The sequence below is a fragment of the Cnephaeus nilssonii genome (genome assembly GCF_951640355.1).
Source record: "Cnephaeus nilssonii genome assembly, chromosome: 12".
Classification (NCBI taxonomy): Eukaryota; Metazoa; Chordata; class Mammalia; order Chiroptera; family Vespertilionidae; genus Cnephaeus; species Cnephaeus nilssonii.
The window spans coordinates 38,771,757-38,792,168 of record NC_137083.1 but is presented as its reverse complement, the minus strand read 5'-3'; the positions used below and the strand labels follow the sequence as shown (position 1 = coordinate 38,792,168).

Here is a 20,412-nt window from a genome sequence, read left to right as displayed (position 1 = left end):
ATTAAATTACTTTCTAGCTTCATGGTCAGTTCACCCAATGATTCTGGGGTGAAGGAAACGTCTGAAATCACTCCTTTGATTTTCCTTGCTGCTCCAAGCACGCCAATGCAGTGTTCTGTCCGGGGCTTTTCTTGTGGTCTCAGACGGCTGCCTCTTGGCACCTCCCTCCACACACTGGCCTGTGATGACACGGTGATGACAAAGCTGTGGCCTTTTACCAGAGATGGCTTTGCACCGGGCTGTTAGACCTTTGCCCATAATTCAAGGGAAGCTTTCTTTTCCCTTTTAGGGAACATGTGAAAAAATGCCCAATTCCTTAACCTTTCCCCGGAAAGGAGACCGGAGGAGGGAGGAATAGCCTGTCCGGGTCTTCTCAGGTCATTCATCGTTTCTCTCCTCACTAGCTCAGGTGTCCAGGCTCCCTCCCTTACGGTAATGAGAGGGAATAGTTCTTCTCTCATTAACCCCGCCATATTACATTATGAGAGTGTAAGCCAAGAAGATCTCACATTCTCTGATTGGTACGGAAATATCCTGGCTATATTCCATGAACCGAGAACTGTACCCCATATAATTGATCCCCATAGAAGACAAATTTAAGGTTTCCTAACATACCTAATCAGTCTCCTTGTCAGTCTCCACATGGTCCTCAGAGTGTCTTCGAATCTCACTCTTGCTTTCAAGCACATCAGCTCCACCAGAAAGCACCACTGTCATTTAGAAGTATTGCAGCTACTTAGCCAAGCAAGTGGCCGTTTATCTACTCTGAGTGCTTCTGGCTAGGACACCTAGGCTCTTCTGGATACTGGCCCCTTTTGAAAATCTGATGAAAGCTGTGGATCCTCTTCTTAGAGAAACATATACATGCGCATAATCACATTGCCTTTTACTATAATTTTAGGGAGTTTCTGGACCCTTTCAAGCCAGTCCATTAACTCATTTACTCATTCATTCATTTAGTGAGTATGTATTGAGCCAGTGTCAATAACTAAAGAAATCTCTAGGTGCGAGAGGTAGAGCAGTGAACAAAGCAGAAACACACCCTTGGCTGCTTTGGACCTGAGGTTTAGTGCATGAGAGAGACAGTAAACGAGTGAGTCAATTCTGTGGAATATTAAAAATGATTAGATTCTGAGGAATAATAAAGCAGAGAAGGAAGGGTGATGGAAGTGGGAGTTACATTTTTAAAAAAATACATATTTTTATTGATTTCAGAGAGGAAGGGAGAGGGCTAGAGACATAGAAACATCAATGATGAGAGAGAATCATCGATTGGCTGCCTCCTGCATACCCTACACTGGGGGTCAAGCCTGCATATGTCCCGACCTGGAATCGAACCGTGACCTCGCTTAACCACTGAGCAACGCCGGCCGGGCGAGTGTTACATACATTCTTTAATGAAGTGTAAGTTTTTGTTTGTTTTTAAGTCAGAAGATTTTCTTTTTAAAGAAAATGTGAAAGTAGGTCTCAATCTGTACCACTTAAATATGCATCACGTAAAAGGAGAAAGAAGACACTTTTGCCCTATTCCAATTTATATTTTATTTCTTATCTCTTACCTATATTTTGTTCCAATAAAAGCCTAGAACCAGGTCAAATGCATGTTAACTTGTTATTTTCAGAGATAACTGTAACTAATTCCATATTTAATCCCTTTAAATTGCCAAAATTATTTTTACCAACTCCTAAATCTGATAGAATAAGACATTTTCTGGAAAAACAAAACAAAACATATTAAGATCCATGTAAAGAACACCTGTTTCAGATTATTAGGTCAGTTTAGAATTTAATCACATCTCTGGGAGTTGTTTTTGTTAGGCATTGGGAGGCTAGAGTTTAATAAAACACAACTTCAAATTATTGTTTTTATAGAAACAGACTCTTAGATGCAGAGAACAAACTGATGGTTGCCAGATGGAAGGAGTGTGTGGGGACTGGGTGAAAAAGGTGAAGGGATTAAGGAGTACACATTGGTAGTTACAAAATAGTCACGGGTTTGTAAAGTACAGCATGTAATCAGTCAGTAATATTGTATTATCTGTGTATGATGCCAGGTGGGTGCTTGAGTTTTCAGGGGGATTTTATGATATGTACTGGGTTATAATTACTATATATTATGCAATTCATATCCTATTTATTTAGGTACATAAATATGAAAGTGTTTTGGAAGAAATATGATTGAAGTATAAAATAACGAGTAGAACAGGTCTAAATACAACGAAAAGGGGTCACTAGCAGAGCTGCACAATTGAGTAGCAGTCTCAGAGAATAGCATGTGTTTTTTTAACTTTGAAGATCAGATCTATTTGGAGAAGGAAGACCCCATACCTCAAAAAATGGGATTCACATATCACAACATCTCCCAGGTATTAAGTCTACAGATTACAAATCATTTTCAAAGACTATTTTTGTACAAATTTTACATGTTGAATGGAAGGCAGCTATGCTCACCACTATACCACCAACGCTACATGTTGAATGGAACATACATTTGTTTCTGTTTTTTTTTAAATCAAAATATTTTACCAGAATAATTTTTTCTATGAAATCTGTATACATATTTTTTATTTAGTTTTATTTATTTTTTAATATATTTTATTGGTTAAGTATGATTATATAGAGCTGTATAATTTCTTTTTTAAAATATATTTTATTGATTTTTTACAGAGAGGAAGAGAGAGGGATAGAGAGTTAGAAACATCGATGAGAGAGAAACATCGATCAGCTGCCTCCTGCACACCCCCTACTGGGGATGTGCCCGCAACCAAGGTACATGCCCTTGACCGGAATCGAACCTGGGACCCTTCAGTCCGCAGGCCGACGCTCTATCCACTGAGCCAAACCGGTTAGGGCATAGTTTTTTTTTATTGTTTAAAGTTTTACATATGTCTCCTTTTGTTTCTGTTTTAATAACATTTCTGTCCTGTTCCTGACATTTGCCTTTTCTGGGTCTTTAGAGCATTGTGCAGTACACAGGCGTGGCATTGTTCAGATGCTGTCACTGCTGTGTGCGGTTGCCGGTGGCTCAGTGACTTGCCCGATTGTTATTGTCACCCGCAGTCAGGGAAAAAGGGACCGTTAGAGAATCTCAGAGAGGGCGGAGACAGGCACCTCCTGAGGTTCATGAGGCGCGGGAGGCTGTCCTTACCCGGTACTGCTGTGGAAGTGAGCAGGGGACTGTCCGTCCGAGTGTGAGAGGCACAGAACTGAGGCTGCACAGCAGGGCCGGGTCGGAAAGTGGGACACCAGGGTTGGATTGCGGAAACCAGACTCCAGCCCAAGGTTTATCCAGTGTGGGACCTTGTTTCTATCACAGTCCCTCAAGGAGTTCCTTTTCTTATTTTGTCTATAAAGTTAGGATAAGATCGTGTAGGTCACTGCAATTGTTCTTTGTTCACCTGACACATGAAAGTTCTTTGAAAATATAATCTTTGGCTGTATGATATTGAAGAATAGGGTGCCCTTTGGGAAAATGAAACATACCAATTATTTTCTATTTATCCAATAGTATGTGTGAGCAGGTTGCTTTTTTATTTTTATGAAGAGAATACATACATGTATTCAGTTTTTTAAAAGTTGTAGTACTGAAAGGCTTATTAGACAAATACTAGTCTCCTAACCAGTCCCTGCTACTCCGTCACTATCCCCAGAGGCAACACTGTCAATCCTTTCCTCCGGAGTTTGCCTTTAGATTTCTTTTAATTTTGTTGTAGTAAGAACACTTGAGATCTAGCTTGAATTTTTAAGTGTCCCTTGTAGTGACTATAGGTACAGTTCTGTACAGTCGTCTTTGGAGCTTCATTTTGCTTAACTGAGACTTCGTGCCCATTGATAGCAGCCCCACTTCCCTCTCCCTCCAGCCCCTGGCAACCATCACTCTGGTTCCGTGAATTTGACTATTTTTGATACCTCTAATATGTGGAAATGTGCAGTATTTTTCGTTCTGTGGTCCTTCACATTTTCTATTGTGCTTAACTCTCTCTCCTTCCCCATCTCTTTTCCATGGTTATATTTGAACTTGCCCTTTACTCTTTATATTGTTGTGACTATGCTATAACCACTGAACAACCACTGGTGTTGTTCAGTGGTTATAGCATTGGCCTGCACACTAAAGGGTCATGGGTTCGATTCCTGGTTAAGAGCACATCCCTGGGTTGCAGGTTCAATCCTGGCCCAGGTCGGGGCATGTGGGGGAGGCAGCCAATCGATGTGTCTCCCTCACATAGATGATTCTCTCTCTCTCTCTTTCTCTTTCCCCCTCCCTCCCTCCCTCTCCTTCCCTTTCACTCTAAAATAGTCAATAGAAAATATTGAATGAGGGTTAACAACAATAGCAAATATATATGTTGTTGTGAATATGTCAATATTTTTCAGTGATGAACTAACTGAACAGTGTACTATGGCCATGTATACTTTCCCCCCCTCGGTTTAATGATACTTCTTTTTTTTTTCATCTGCTTAACTTTCTGACTGGTCATTTCCCTTCTTCTCAATACAGTTTTCTTGAGGGAGCCCCTCAGGTGGTCTCTCAGCACTGGGCTATAATCTCAGGCTCCCTGCCAGCTTCGTTCTCGGGTCTCCCTTCACCATCATCTTGGCTCCGCAGCCTCTTCAGTGTTGGCTGTTTCCTGCATCCCACTTGTTCCTCTTTCTTGGATGTATTCTCATTTTGGTGGAGTACATTCTTACTGAGAAAAAGGTACTTGGGAAGTCAATTTGTGATACCTTGCTTGTCTGAAATGTCTTTATTTTTACTCTTTTTTTAAATCCTCACCTGAGTATATGTTGCTTTTTTTTTTTTTTAATTGATTTGAGAAAGGGGGTGGGTGGGGGAGAGACAGAGAAAGACAGAGAAAAGCATCAATGTGAGAGAGAAACATTGATTGGTTGCCTCCTATCTGTGCCCCAACAGGGAGTTGAACCCACAACCTAGGTATGTGTCCTGATTGTGAATCTAACCCGAAACCTTTTGGTGTACGGGATGATGCTCCAACCAGCTGAGCCACCTGGCCAGGTTATTCTCAGTCTTAACTGATAGTGTGGGTATAGAAATTTAGTTTGGAAACAGTTTTCTCTCAGAATTTGAAAGCCTTACCTCTGTGACCTTATTTTTAGTATTGCTGTGGAGAAACCTTTATTTCTGTAGAAACTTGAGAAAGATCATTTCTTTGGCATCAGTGTTCTGAAATTTTACCATGATGTGTGGTTATTTATTCATTGTGCTTGATGCCTGGTGGGCCCTTTAGGTGTAAAAGTCTGTTTCCTTAACTTCTAGGAAATTTTCTTTTATATTTCTTTGAAAATTTCTTTCCATCTTTCCATTCAAAATCAACTACTAATTATTATATGGCTCTCCAGGATCAATCCTCCCTAGTTTTCTTTTTATTTCTCATGTGTATCATCTTTTTTTGTTTGTTTTATATCTGACAGATTTCCTCAAATTTTTATTAATTTCACTTTAAAATACTTTAGTATTTAACAGATTTTCATCAAATCTATCTCACTCATGCACACAAACACATACTCTTAAAATAATATTATCAAGAGTATGGATTTTATTGTTTTAAAGTTAATATAATTTATGCCATGGAAAGAATTATGGTTTAATGAAAAGAGAGGTTCTTTAGTGTCAGGAACACCTTGATTCCACTCCTGATTGGACACTTGTTATTTGACCTTGATGAGTTTCTTAGTGAGTGGCCCCCCACTTGGCCTTGGTCTTGTTATCTGTAAAATGCCAGTGACATCTGCTTCACATGGCTAGATGACATAATGCACCTAAAGCAACTGGCAAAGGTTAGTGGTTGAATGAATGTTAGGATTTTTCCCTTTCCCCAAGAAAAGTGAAATATTAACTGGTATACTGGTTAAATATGAGCCTAGGGATTTTCCCATTTGCAGCTTAAAAAAAGGAAGACCAGCAAGAAAAATCTCCATCCAGCAAAGAGAATGCCAAGTGAGTGCTTGGTTTTCTCAAATAAATAAGAATTTCCCAACCCCCATTCTGCGTGCTTTTTCCAAGTCTGATGATTAAGTAAAAAAAATTATTTTTCTTTTTGGAATCTAATTGAGACTATTTCTTTGAGTCATATTTATGGGATAGTAGCTAGAGATCAACTTCTTTAAAATAAGCTGCTCATTTGTGATGGTCTTAGCATGGAGAAAGGAACACGAGAAAAGTGTGGTTGCTTAATTCAGATGTCAGTACTTTGACTTTTTTTAAAAACAGCTTTATTGAGATATAATTCACCTACTACAAAATTGACCTGCTTAAAGTGTACAATCAGTGGTTTCCAGTACACTCAGAGTTGTGCAGCCGTTGCCACAATCTAATTCATATTCATTACCCTAAAAAGAAGCCCCATGTCCTTAGTCACCACCCTCCATTTCCCCTGCCCTCCTCCAGCCCCTGGAAATTGCTAGTCTGTTTTCTGTCTCTATGGATTTGCCTATTTCTGATATTTCATAAAAATAAGGATCATAATATTCTAGAGGCCCAGTGCATGAAAATTCATGCACTGGACGGGGGGGGGGGGGGTCCCTCAGCCCGGCCTGCCCCCTCTCACAGTCCGGGAGCCCTCAGGGGCAGGAGGCGACCCAGTGATCAGGGGAAGGTGACGCCCCCATCACACCTCTGCTGCTGCCACTGCCAGCAACACAAGCCTCAGCCAGCCCTGGTTACCTGAGCCTCGGGAGGCCCTAGGCAGCTGGGCAGCCGACATCCGAGGCTTTCTGCGCTGAGGGCCGGCCGGCCCTGGGTGGCTGGAGGGCTGAAGGTGGGTCCAGCCGCACCATGCGCCTGCCGCCCCCCCTGCCTGCCCCCCCCCCGCCCTTCCCCCAGTTGGGCTGAAAGGACTGTGGGACTCCAGCGGCAAGCGCAAGGAGCACCCTCAGGTGGGTCCAGCCGCACCATGTGCCTGCCACTCCCTCCCCCCTCCCCCCCCGGCGGGGCTGAGGGGACTGGGTGCTGCCATCTTGTGGCCATGGGTGCCACCATCTTTGTGATGGTGTGACAGTCAATTTGCACATTCCCTCTTTATTAGATAGTATGGCCTTTGTGACAGTTCTTTCAGGACCTTACCTGTTAATACTTTGTTTGGAGAACAAGTCGAGGCTGCCAGAGGTGCTCGATTCAGGTTTTGTTTCCATTCAAGAGTCTATGCATAATACCAGATACTAAACCTGAAATCATTTTTAAGCTCAGGAAAAAGAAAATGCAACAGTTTTCAGGGAATTTTGTTATAGGTATTTTGATGTGCTGTTTAAACATGATGCCACATAAACATATTTTAAAGTTTTATTAATATAATACAAGTTCCAAAGGGGAAAAAAATAAGAAAAAAACATATAATACAAGTTCTACATATTCAAAAAGTATAATTTGATGAGTTTTGACAATAAGTATATACCCATGAAATGATCACCACAATCAAGATAATGAACATATCCATCATTTCCAAAACTTCCTTGTGCCCTTATTCTCTCCCATCTGAGATAATATTTGGGAGTAGTATAATGGTAAGAGACAGTGTGTGTGAAAGCTAGCTGCTGGGTTACCTTGTATGAATATTGTGACTTCTCTAATTTTTTGTTTTCTCACCTGTAAATTGGAGATACTTAATGTATCTACGTCCAGTATTGTTGTTGGTATTAAACTAAAAAATTTTATGAAGCAATTAGTACAGTGTCTAGCACATAGTAAGCACTCCATAAATGGTAGCTATTGTTAATGTGATTTTATTTTGTGTTACACTAAATTACTTGATATACAAGATGGGGCAAAAGTACATTTATAGTTGTTCATATGAAAAATAATACAATAATTAATAAATAATACTACAACAATAAACTCAGTTTTGTGAACTCAAAACTGTAAACCTATTTTGCCCCACCCTGTATTAGATAATTCATCATCATTATTATGTGCCTAATATGAAGCCTAACATATGGTAGGTACTCAATTTATATTCCTTGATTCTCTTTTTCTCAATTCTTTTTAATATATATATATATATTGATTTTAGAGAGGAAGGGAGAGGGAGAGAGAGATAGAAACATCAATGATGAGAGAGAATCATTGATCGGCTGCTTCCTGCATGCCCCCTACTGGGGATCGAATCCACAACCCGGAGCATGCCCTTGACTGGAATTGTACCTGGGACCCTTCAGTCTGTAGGCTGATGCTCTATCCACTGAACCAAACCAACTAGGGTTCTCCTTAATTCTTGATAAGTACACTATATGGCATTTAATTATTATTCACTAACTCTGATTACTAACTTTGAGAACTGATTTGAAAAATTTACATTCATTCTATCATTCATCCCAATTAATTTTATTAACACATTAGAGGCCCAGTGCACAGAATTCATGCGCGGGTACAGTCCCTAAGCCTGGCCTGCGGTCAGGGCCATCTTCCCCAGCTGCCTGCAGCTGGCCCCGCTCCCCCCCGCCACCCACCCCTGGTTCCCTGTTCACCATCGGGTGATCGGAGCCTGACGGACGGGGGAAGGGACCAAGAGGCTGGCTGTTCTCGCCCGCTCGCCGGCCCCACCCCCGCTTCGGGTGGCCATTGGGATCGTAGCCTGCTGGCCGGAAAAGTAACCAAGAAGTGGTCAGTGCGCCTCATAGTGACTTGTCCAGTGGTCGTTCTGGTCATTCTGCCATTAGGGTCAATTTGGATATTACCCTTTTATTATATAGGATAGAGGCCTGGTGCATGGGTGGTGGCCAGCTGGCCTGCCCTGAAGGGGCCCTGGATTGGGGTGGGGGATCCCCGCTGGGGGTGGGGCTGGCCAGGGCTTGGGGCTACCCAGGGTTTGCAGGCCGGCTGTGCCCCTGGTTTTGTCAGGAATGACATCCGGAAGACCTTCGGTCTAATTAGCATATTACCCTTTTATTAGTGTAGATGTTGTATTTCATCACTGAATCAGGCACTGTGAGTGATTCTGAGTTGAATAAGACATAAATACATCCTGTATACATTTAACCAGGGTATAAGACAGAATATTCATAGCTGATGCATGAGCTAAGTGGCATGAAGTTGAGAGGCAGGAGTGCTTGCTTCCAGCAGTGGACACCCAGGGACAGCCTCATGAAGGGTGTGCAGTTTGATTAAGGACTCATGGGCATGGAAGGGAAGACATTCAACCTGAGAAATGGGATCCATATTGTGCCGGGCTCTCCAGCTCAGTCTGGGAACAGAGAGCGGTCTCGGGGTAGTTGGAACACAGTGTAGAGTTGAATGAAATAGCTGGGAAAGGGGTTGGGGGAGTCCAAAGAGGCTTGCTGGGTGAGGAGGTGAGGCGTGTGCTGTCAAGCAGTAGAGAGCAGTGAAGATTTTATTCAGCAGAGGAGAGAGTTATACCATAAGTAGATAGCTTTTGAGGTGGCTGTTTATGGATTGAGTTGAAGGAAGACAGTTAAGCAATTAGGACTTTTAAGTGTTGGGCTGTTACTTAGGTAGGTTAGTTACTATGAGAACGGAAACAGGTCCACGGTAAGAGAGCCGTAGGGTTGGTGCCTGATTGGTTGTCAGGGGTGGGGCTTTCTTCTTCGGGAAATCTTGAGGAGTGCTTCCAGTGTGCCAGCCACCATAAGCCAGTCCCCACAGCCATGAGTGTAGGTATAATTGTTATACCCCTTTTACTGATGAGGAAACCAAGGCTTAGGGTGGCTAAGCGAAGTGTTTGTTGTCCTCCAGCTGTGCTGCTCCTCTTGTCCAGGTCCTTTTCCCAGTCAGACCCTCTCAGTGACTTCTCACTTTGCCCTCACCAGCTTCTTCTCCAACTGCCCTCTCGTCTCTGCTCATTGCTGTCTCCTTTGTTCAGGTCTTCATCACCCATGGCAGCTATTGTGACACAATCCAAGGTCATCATTTTCACTCTGACAGTGTTTTCTCGAAACAGAAATTGGGTCACGTCTTTTTCTATTTTTAAGATGCTTTCTCTGCCCTAGCCAGTTTGACTCAGTAGATAGAGTATCAGCCTGCGGACTGAAGGGTCACAGGTTTGGTTCCGGTCAAGGGCACATGCCCGGGTTGTGGGCTCAACCCCCAGTGGGAGGCGTGCAGGAGGCAGCCAATCAGTGATCCTCTCTCATCATTGATGCTACTATCTCTCTTCCATCTCCCTTCCTCTCTGAAATCAATAAAAAAAAAAAAAAGAAAAAAGAGAAAAAAAAGATGCTTTCTCATTGTCTTTGGGTAGAGTATGGCATTCAGGGCTCTTACTGTATTCTGATCCTTTATAGATTTAATTTGTCCCCTTCCCCCAAAACGCCAGCTCCTGTTCGGCTCAGCCTTTGCTTAGGCACTTTCTCCACCTGAAACGCCCTTCCTCCTCTTCTCTGCAGCATGAACGTCTCATCATTCTTCAGGAACTCGCCCAGGTTATGGTGTCTGTAATACCTGTGGCAACAGGGCTCTTCATTCCTTCCTATTAGGCTGTATAGCATGTCTTGTAGTTAATTATCCAGTGCCAGACCCTTTTCAAAATGGATTTGCAGCAGCTTATAAAAATACATGTTGCAGTAAAAGCAGATGGATGAACATATAAGAGCAAGTGGACTATGAGGAAAGGAAAATAAAGTCAAGAATAAAGTTAGGATAGAAATATGTTCCATCGCGGCCCGCACGATGCTGGAGGCAGCTTCAGCGTTTACTCTGAGCTTCCTCATCAAAGTGAAAAGGGAAGCAGGGACTCAGAGTTTTCCCAGCGACAGTCCAGTGCATAAAGCCAGTTGCTCCAGAGAAGAGCTTTTCCTGTCACTGAGAACTGAGCGGTGTTTCTGGGGTGAGTGGAAGGGAGGGGTGAAGTTGTTACACGAGGCCCTAAAACACAGCTGCTTCTTGGTCTAGCTTAACCCGGTGACAAAATGCAGAATAACAAAAGGATTAACATATCATATTCTGTTGTAGTTATTGTTTTACATCTGCTCCCCCCCCCCCCCCCCCCCCGAAATGATCAGCTTCTCTCAGGCAGGGACCGTGTTTTGCTTTGGTTTGATCAATGATAGAAAACCTTAGGAGAAAGAATGAGGAGAACGGTCTGATTGTGATCCGCCCAGGAATCATCATAATGTTCTGATTTGAATTCTACTCAGAAAGTCAGATTCATGTCTCAGATCCAAGATCTGTAAATAAATGGTTGTAAGTTTTCTTTACTGTTTTAGGGACTGATCTGTGTCAAGCAGTAAATGCACTAGCCCCTGAAATGGCAGAAGTGACTGCAGCTGGGCCCGTCTGCTACTAGTACTTACATAAGAGAGCCTTGAAAACATTTAGTACATTCAGCAGTGCTCCGTTTTAAATTTAATTTTTCCTTAGTTTACTGCATTTGGGGTTAAGAGTGTCTTACATTACTATATTGTCATGATTAGTGAGGCAGATCCAGAAAGAAGTTGCCTTTTCAAGAGCAAAGCAAAAACAGCAGATTTATTGAATGACTTCAGTTCTCCCCAAATAGCTCTTCTTTCTATTATTTATGTCAAATATGTCCTGTGATGACATAAGACCTTTTAATTTTTTTCTAAGGGCTGCTTTCCTTTTTTGTACACTTAGGAACTTGATAAGGAACTCCCTGTGCTTAAGCCATATTTTGTCAATGACCCTGAAGCAGCTGGAGTGAGCGAAGCTGGCTTAAGAGTCACGTGGCTGGGACATGCCACGGTAATGGTGGAAATGGATGAGCTCATCTTTCTCACAGACCCCATGTTTAGCTCTCGTGCTTCACCGTCGCAGCACATGGGTCCAAAGCGTTTTCGGCACGCTCCGTGCTCTGTCAGTGAGCTGCCCCACATAGACGCGGTCCTCATCAGTCACAACCACTACGACCACCTGGACTACAGTTCTGTCATCTCTCTGAATGAGCGATTTGGTAATGACTTGAGGTGGTTTGTGCCTTTGGGTCTCCTCGACTGGATGCAGAAATGTGGCTGTGAGAATGTGATCGAGCTGGACTGGTGGGAGGAGAATTGTGTCCCCGGACATGACAAGGTCACCTTTGTCTTTACGCCTTCCCAGCACTGGTGTAAAAGGACTCTATTGGATGACAACAAGGCTCTGTGGGGCAGCTGGTCTGTGTTGGGCCCTTGGAATCGGTTTTTTTTCGCAGGAGACACTGGTTATTGCCCTGCTTTTGAAGAGATAGGAAGAAGATTTGGACCTTTTGACCTTGCAGCTATTCCCATTGGAGCATATGCACCAAGGTACGTGTGCTTCCAAAAAAACACACATTCTGGCTATTGTTATACCAGAATAAGCTAACTGAACGTCAAAGTAAAGTAGTCATGATTTTGTGATACCATGTAATTTGTGATTTTATTGGTGGACTTTGTTATACGTTGGTTGGGGGTTAGGTCAGATTCAATTAAAATTTTTAAATAATCAGTTAAATTAGTTACATAATTATTCAAAACCAGAAATTACATTACCAACAAAAAAATTTCTGTACCTAGCCCAGAACTTCACACACCATTTTGGCTGAAGTTAAGCCGATCAGCCAGTATCAGCCCTAACTCTTGTTCTTCCTGTCACTTGGAGGGTACTCTCCTTCTGTAACCACTCCTCGCTGCATGGAATGCACCCTCGCTCCAAAGCGTTTTGGAGCTCTCCTGTGTGTACCAGAGGAAATCCAGGAGTGGGCCCATAGCATGACTCGCTTGTTGGTCTCATTTCAGTCAGCACTGAATTCAGTCTGGTAATGACATTGTTGCATTGCTCGCCCCTTGCCTTCCAACCTACATACTCATCAGCTGTCTTTGGAGAGGATCAAGGACACACGAACTTTTGAGAACTAGGAGACCCACTGCCCGTGTTTTCCTTAATCCTGTCTATTTAAGGAAAAGAGAAGTTATTTCAAATAATTCAGTTAGATTGCAGTCAACTCCGGTTGATATGCACAAGTTAAGAGAAAATAAAAACTAACAGTAACAAAGTCAACACTTAACACAGTGCATTGAGCAAACCTGATCATTGGTTTCCATCTGATTTTGTTTTACTTATTTAACTTTCTAAGTTCACTAAAACTGTCTTTATTAATGCTCATTTCTCCCACTTATGTTTCTTTCTAGTTTCTTCAAGTGGCTAGATATTTTTACCTTATTTAAAAAATTTATTTTAAATTATTAATAGGGCTTGAATTTCACTTTTCCAGTTAATTCTTATTCTGAATTCTAATAAAACATCTCAAAACATCATCCAAGGTGTTTACAAATCAACTTTGTATGGTACTGATCTTTACTCAATATATGTCTTTAATATGTTAGAATATCTCATTTATAATTATGAAAATAAGTGTTCATATGTAGAAAAATGAAAACTTATATACAGGGTGTCCCAAAAAATGTATACACACTTAACAGCTAATAGCTCAATTGTTGTTTCTTTCTTTTCAGATTTAACCCTTTGGAATTAATAATTATTCAAAGTGTGTATACATTTTTTGGGGCCACCCTATACTAGTATATGCGACGAAATAAATTCACTCATGTAATTCCCTCTTTCTGCTTGTATTGGAGTTGTCTCGTTACTGAGGTGGTAAAAGGACAGGGGGGACATTATTTGCTCTAAGAAAAGTAAATTGTGGTAGCTTTTACTGTGTAATCACGGCTTAGTATTAACAGTTTTAGAAATTAGGTTATCTGTCAAAACTTTAGAGAACTCTATATATTTAAGGTGATTATACAAAAAATGACTTTCAGTAATAGGCTTGGGATGTCATCCTTACTTTGGGAATGTTTCTATCCAAGTCCGTTAGAAGTTGGAGTTTTTGTTTGACATTTGCACTGGAGTAAACCTTTATTTCAGATAGACGTGAAGGTAGAAAGGAGTATGTTTCTTAGATTTGCAGTAGGAATTTAAAAAAATGGACGGAAGCACCAGTAACTGTTCTCCTCTCGCCCTGCGTCCTGAGTGTCAGGAGCTGTGGCAGAGCAGTGCCTCTCCTCTGCCACCGAGAACAGTGTCTTTGTGTCTAGGCTCCCCGAGGGCTGGCAGCTCCTACAGTAAGGAACAACCTTCTGGCTGTGGGAGACGGATGAGCTGCTCCACGATGTGTCCCATAAAGTGCAGAAGCACCTGTGCTAGTCCCTGTCCATCCGACTTGGCTGCAGCAGTAGTGGGCAGTAGCAGACCCGGGGTATAAATAATGTGAAGACAATGTTTCTTTTCCTCTTCTAAACTAACGGCTAGGAAAGCAAAGGATTTGCCTGTAGATAGTACACTTTCCTTTTTATCAGAAATAATAATTCTTTCTCCTGAAAGTGTTCCCTGCCCTTTCCAAGGCATTAGGCAGCCTTTCAGTGTTCCTACGCTCTGATTATCCCCCTCATGAACCCTGTCTTCTTGTCCAACCCAAACACCTCACTGTTCAGTTGTATGCTGTTTAAATAAAATCCTCAGGTGGTAATTGGGGTGTTTTTTTTGCTCCTGATCTTTAAATATTATACATGAATTTTTGTTGGCTTTTCAATTTAGCAAGTTTTTTTTCTTTGTTTAATTCTTTTTATTATTTAAATCTTTATTGTTGAAAGTATTACGTAAGTCCCCTTTTAAAAAATTTGTTTCAGCAAGTTTTTCATGTTCTTTTACAAGTAGACTTTTAGTTTCTAATTCTTTCCTATTGTTTTGATTCATACCAGGATTGCAAAGTATCTACTTTTTAAAGTAACAGTAAGACATTTCCAGAATAAATCATCAGTAAAGTCAAAATACACATACCACAAAATCTTACTATTCAAAGGAGAGTTTTGCTTGAGACTTATCTATTGTATAGCAGTTTGTAAATGAAACATTTTTGCTTCAGTTTTCCTGAAAAAAAGTAGACTTAAAGGAGATGGTTTTGCCTACTGTGATTTTTTTCCTGAGCAGAATCTTAAAGGTTGATTAGATGAAGCAGTCATTATATATTTCAAAGGCTTGAATTAATAAATTGCTGTGTTTCATCAGGTGGTTTATGAAATACCAGCATGTGGACCCAGAAGAAGCTGTAAGGATTCACATTGATGTTCAAACAAAGAAATCTGTGGCCATTCACTGGGGAACTTTTGCCTTAGCAAATGAGGTCAGTCTGTGATAAAAATAACTGGTGTGTTTGATCTATGATAAGATTCAGGCATTACCACTCCCTTTGGTGTGTTCAGAGATCAAACTAGAATCAGAACCTGTGTGATTCATAGTCATCACATGAAGTGGTAAATCATGAATTAGTAAAACAGTATTTATATAGTGAAAAAACCCTCATTGCATGCTATTCGACTTATTTCTGTAATGAAGCATGTGTTTATATAACAAAAAATGAGTGTAGTCATGGGAAACAGAAAAATGAACCACCATGTCTTCTCTCTCAGGGAGCCTTTTGTTCTAGAACATGTAAGACCTGTACATAATAACTCTAAAACAGATGTCAAAGGGGTAAGTGGCCTCAGAATCAGGGATAGTTACTGATTGGAGGGATCAGGGAGAGAGAGCTTCATGGAAGAGGTGACATTTGAACTTGGCCATGAGAAGGCATTTCAAGAGGAAAGGGCAGAGTGTAGGATCGGAAGCAGCACCTGGTGATAGTGAGGAATTCTGTTCAGCCAGCGTATGGATGTCATATGGAGGGCAATGGAGGAAGTAAGGCTGGACAACTTAGAACATTTTAGAAATGTTAAACATCGATTCAGTGTCTGCTAGGTGCCAGGTGTTGGGAGAAATGGTACTTTTACTCACAGACTTATAGAAGAGCTGATTTTTTAAAGTTAAAATTGATTTCAGAGGAAGAGAGGGAGAGCGAGGTAGAAACATTAGTGATGAGAATCATCCATTGCACCCCCTACACTGGGGATTGAGCCTGAAACCTGGGCATGTGCCTTGACTGGGAATCAAACCGTGATCTCCTGGCTCATAGGTAGATGCTCAACCACTGAGCCACACAGGCTGGGTGAAGAACTGATTTTTTTGCTTAAGGTAGCAGAACCCTAGAACTTCGCTACTAGCCAGTTCTGGAATCAAGCAGGATAGAAGAAAGCTTTCTCGTCTTCCACATCCCAGGGCAGGAACCGTTTTCATGTTGTGTCAAGCACTCCCTTTCCGTCCTGTTTTTGGCCTGCCCTTTCCCTAGGTTACAGCTTGTTCCAAAATTACACTGCCTGCCCACTGCCTATTCCCCCACTCAAAATTCCCTTATCGTGATGCAACAATCCTGAGCCACACTGTTGGGAGACGGAATGGAATGAATGACCACAGGGATGGGGAGGATGAACGAGAATGTGTCTTTGTACCTGAAGAAGGGGGAAGTTTGATATTGGTTTCCATTGGTACACCACTATATTTGGTGGCATTTATTCCATGTGTGTGTGTTCCATATAGAGATATATGCATATATATGGTCCACATGTAATATATGCCAGTGACTTAGAATTATTTTATTAAACCTGTGCAGAGAGGAATCTGGGATGACACCTAGATTTTTAACTTCAGTGATTGTTGTGCTCTTTACTGAGAAGATAGAAAACCCCAGTCTTCATGAGTTAATGTATTATTCAGCCTTCGAGAATTATTTCTGTTAAAAAATTTAACTTCCATCTTTCTTTCTTAATGAAACATGTAATAAAAACTCACTTAGCAATTTGGAATTTGTTCACATTTTGACATTCGTTGCATAAACTTGACAACCATGAGTTTGTTAAATTATAGATAGCATTTTTGGGGAGGATGTTTTGCCTGATTTGTAAACACTTTAAAATGATTTGCATATAAGTAGATATATTAGCTGTTAACTCTTTAAATGACCAGGGTCTTTATCTTCTATTGGAATAGATCATAAAGCATAACCCTTAAATGGGAATGTATGAGTTGTCTGGGCGGTTCCTGGCCCTTATTGGCTTTAAGCTGGGAGCTTCTGCTTCCACCACTTACTTATTCTCCTCGAATGGACTGTCTTGCTTTATACAGTTGGGCCCCAGGGCCGTGGGTATTTCTCTCTCTTGGGGGACTGAAGTGCTCCCACTATGAGATAGCTTCCAGTCACTCGTAAGCTCAGTTAGGCCCTTCTTCTGGGCCTATCTTCTAGATCAGAGGTGGGAACATCCGGCCCTAGGGCCATATTAGGCCCGTGAAATCATTTGGTCTGGCCCTGCAAGGCATTAGGGGTGAGTTAATTAAATGTTTGACCAAATATAGCAGGCTAATTTTTAAGTCGATAATTTTGTATGGCCCATGAATATCCAAATGGCCCTTGGCAGAAAAGAGGTGCCCCCACCCCCTCTTCTAGATAGTTTGAAACAGCCAAGAATTGACCTATGAAGAAACTCAGATATTTTAGCATCAAAATCCATACCAAGTTACAGCTTATAATCAAAGTTATAGCTTAGCAAAGAAATTAGTGTAAGGTGATTGTGTAATTATATTGTTGGCTAAGACTTACAGGGAAAAGAATTGAACAAAACAAGGTTTTAAAGAAGTTTTTATTGATTTTAGAGAGAGAGGAAGGGAGAGGGAGAGAGAAACACGAATCAGCTGCCTTCCTCATGCCTTTACTGGGGATTCAGCAACCTGGGCAGGTGTCCTGACTGGGAATTGACCTGGTGACCTCTTGGTTCATGGGTTGACACTCAACCACTGAGCCACACTGATGGGGCTAAAACAAATTGTTTTTTAGTGGGAAAGAATTTCATCATTTTGAAATCTCAAACGAAAATAATTTTTCAAGGGCAATGCCTTGAAGGTGCTGATTTAAAGTTACATTTTATTGGTGATATGTTAAAACCTAAGTTATTCAGCACTTAGTGAAAAGGCATCCCTGACCCTCTAAACATAGCCATAAATCTGGAAGTGAGCGGGGAGGGGGGGGGGGAACTTTGTGTGGTCAATAACTGTTAGCAAACCTGTGCATTTTTAAAAAACTTATTCTTAGAGAGAAGGGAGAGGAAGAGAGAGGAACATCAATGTGAGAGTAAAACACCCATCAGCTGCCTCCTGCATGTCTCCTATCGGGGATTGAGCCCAAAAACTAGGCATGTGCCCTGACTGGGAATGGAATCCGTGGTCTCTTAGTTTATGGGATGATGCCCAACTAACCGAGTCACACCAGCCAGGGCCAAACCTGTGCATTTTAAGACAGAAAACTTCCCTCATTTTTCTAGTATATCCCTGCTGTCCCTTCTTAGTCTCTGCTGCCAGTTCCTCGCTATGCTTGCTCTAAACAGTGAGTACCTTAGGACTCAGCCCAGGGACTTCTCTAGCTGGTTACTCCTGTGGGGATTTCATCAGTCTGATGGCTTTAAATACCACTTATCAACTGTCCCTCTATAGCTCAGGTTTTTCCCGTAATCCACATTTATATTTCCATTTATATTTTTTAACAATGGTACAAAATCTAAGCCCAAAAACAAATTTTGAGTTTTCCTCAAATTTACTTCTCATACATCTCAGTAAATGGCAAGTCTTCCTTCCAGTTGCTCAGGCCAAAACCTTGACTTCTCTTTCTCTCATATCTTCCCTCCACCCAGTTTTCCCCCACATGCAATCAGCTCACCCTTCCAATTATATTAGGACTTTGACCATTTCTCATCGCCTTCACTGCTACATGCTGTCCCTTACAGTCTGTTCTCAACACTGCAGAGGGCAGTGACCTTTACACACTGAATCAGACCATGTCACTCTTCTGCCGAGTAGCTTCCCATCCTCCTCAGTCAGAGCCACAGCCCTCACAATCGCCCGCAAAGCCCTGTGCATTCTGTCCTAGCAGGTCTTTGTTCAAATATCGCCTTCTGAGAGAGAACTTCTTGGACTGCTGTATTTAAAATGAAACCTCCACATCCCACACTTGCCCACATTTTGTCCCCAGAATATACCAACCACTCAGATCAGATACTGTTTTCTTATTTATTCATTTCTTCTCTGGCTCTGTATTAGACTGCAAACCCCAGGGTGCTGCCAGGTCCCTTGGCCTGACTGCTGTGCGGTGCTCAAAGGGTGCTCGCTGTGAAGGGTGGAGGCAGACCGCCCCCTGGTGATTGGATGAGACATTTTGATTTTTTCCACATTTTACAAGATTTTAAAATTGAAATTGGGGGAAATCCATTTGAAATAAAGGGGAAAAGTAGTAATTGTACAATGTAAAGATTTAGACCAAAAGAGAAAAACTGGTGAGGTGGTTTTTTAAAATATCTTTTAAATCAGTAGATAGAATAACCCATATCCAGGTGGTTTCAGTTTATTTGGAAAACATTTGATAGGTTAAAACAGTGGTCGGCAAACTCATTAGTCAACAGAGCCAAATATCAACAGTACAACGATTGAAATTTCTTTTGAGAGCCAATTTTTTAAACTTAAACTTCTTCTAATGCCACTTCTTCAAAATAGACTCGCCCAGGCCGTGGTATTTTGTGGAAGAGCCACACTCAAGGGGCCAAAGAGCCGCATGTGGCTCGCGAGCCGCAGTTTGCTGACCACGGGGTTAAAACATTCTGCAGCAGTGTGTTGTCTTCACTTTTTTTTTTTTTTTTTTTAGATTGAAAAGGTGCACACACAAAGGGACATTCCACCTGTCTTATTTCTGTCCCTCTTTCACCCTGTGCACTACAGTATCAATATGTGGCTAGGGATTTGAGGATAACAACCCTTCTTCTGCCAGAAAGATTTCTCTAGCATTTGCTTACACACACAACACTCCTACAATACAATGTAAATTTCTATATTAAAAGATATTGGTAATATTTAATTCTCTAATATTATCTTAGGCATTGATTCCGTTTAGATTGAAATTTCATGCAGTGAAATAGTGACCAGATTTCATGCAATTTAATGATGTTCAGTCTAAGTTGGAACCAAATTTGACATACATGGCGTTTGGCTACATTGATAAGTATGACGTTTCCATCGACTTAACATTAATGACTCTGTTGTATTAGAAAATGTGATTAACTCATTTGCTAATGCTTCAATGAAAAGGGCATTATTTTAAGTAGAGTTGTTAGTCATTTTAGTTTGAATTCTTATTTGAAATATCCCCCAAATACATGTATGGTTAATCTTTTTGCACTTTTTCCTCTCTCTGTCCTTTGCCAGCATTACTTAGAGCCTCCAGTGAAACTGAATGAGGCTCTAGAAAGGTATGGACTTAAGAATGAAGACTTTTTTGTCTTGAAGCATGGGGAATCAAGATACCTACATACCAATGAAGAAAGCTTTGAATAAATAGGAGCACAGGAGCTTTAAGTGAAATAAATTTGATATAAATTTGAAAGACTACGAAATTCATGATTATGATTTTTTACATTTGGGAACTTCCTTTACATCTGCAAGTTTCTGTTTTATGTTTTATGTAATAACTTTACTAATACGATTGCCAGTTCACAGAGTTCAGGTATGGTTAAGTAATGAATTGGCTAAAAATGACTTTTTAAAAGACTCATTTCTGTTTGTTC

General features: G+C 41.3%; 1 protein-coding gene across 3 annotated transcripts in view; it reads left to right on the top strand.

Annotated features, from left to right (window-relative positions):
* NAPEPLD (N-acyl phosphatidylethanolamine phospholipase D) overlaps window positions 1-20,192 on the top strand; it is a 42,340-nt gene extending 22,148 nt beyond the window's left edge. For all 3 annotated transcript variants that reach the window (XM_079785970.1, XM_079785971.1, XM_079785972.1), the window contains exons 3-5: window positions 11,561-12,207; window positions 14,948-15,062; window positions 20,054-20,192. In XM_079785970.1, the coding sequence (XP_079642096.1) occupies window positions 11,561-12,207; window positions 14,948-15,062; window positions 20,054-20,182 (891 nt within the window). In that variant the 3' untranslated portion in view covers window positions 20,183-20,192. The remainder of the gene's footprint in view (window positions 1-11,560; window positions 12,208-14,947; window positions 15,063-20,053) is intronic.
* The last annotated feature ends 220 nt before the right edge of the window (window positions 20,193-20,412 follow it).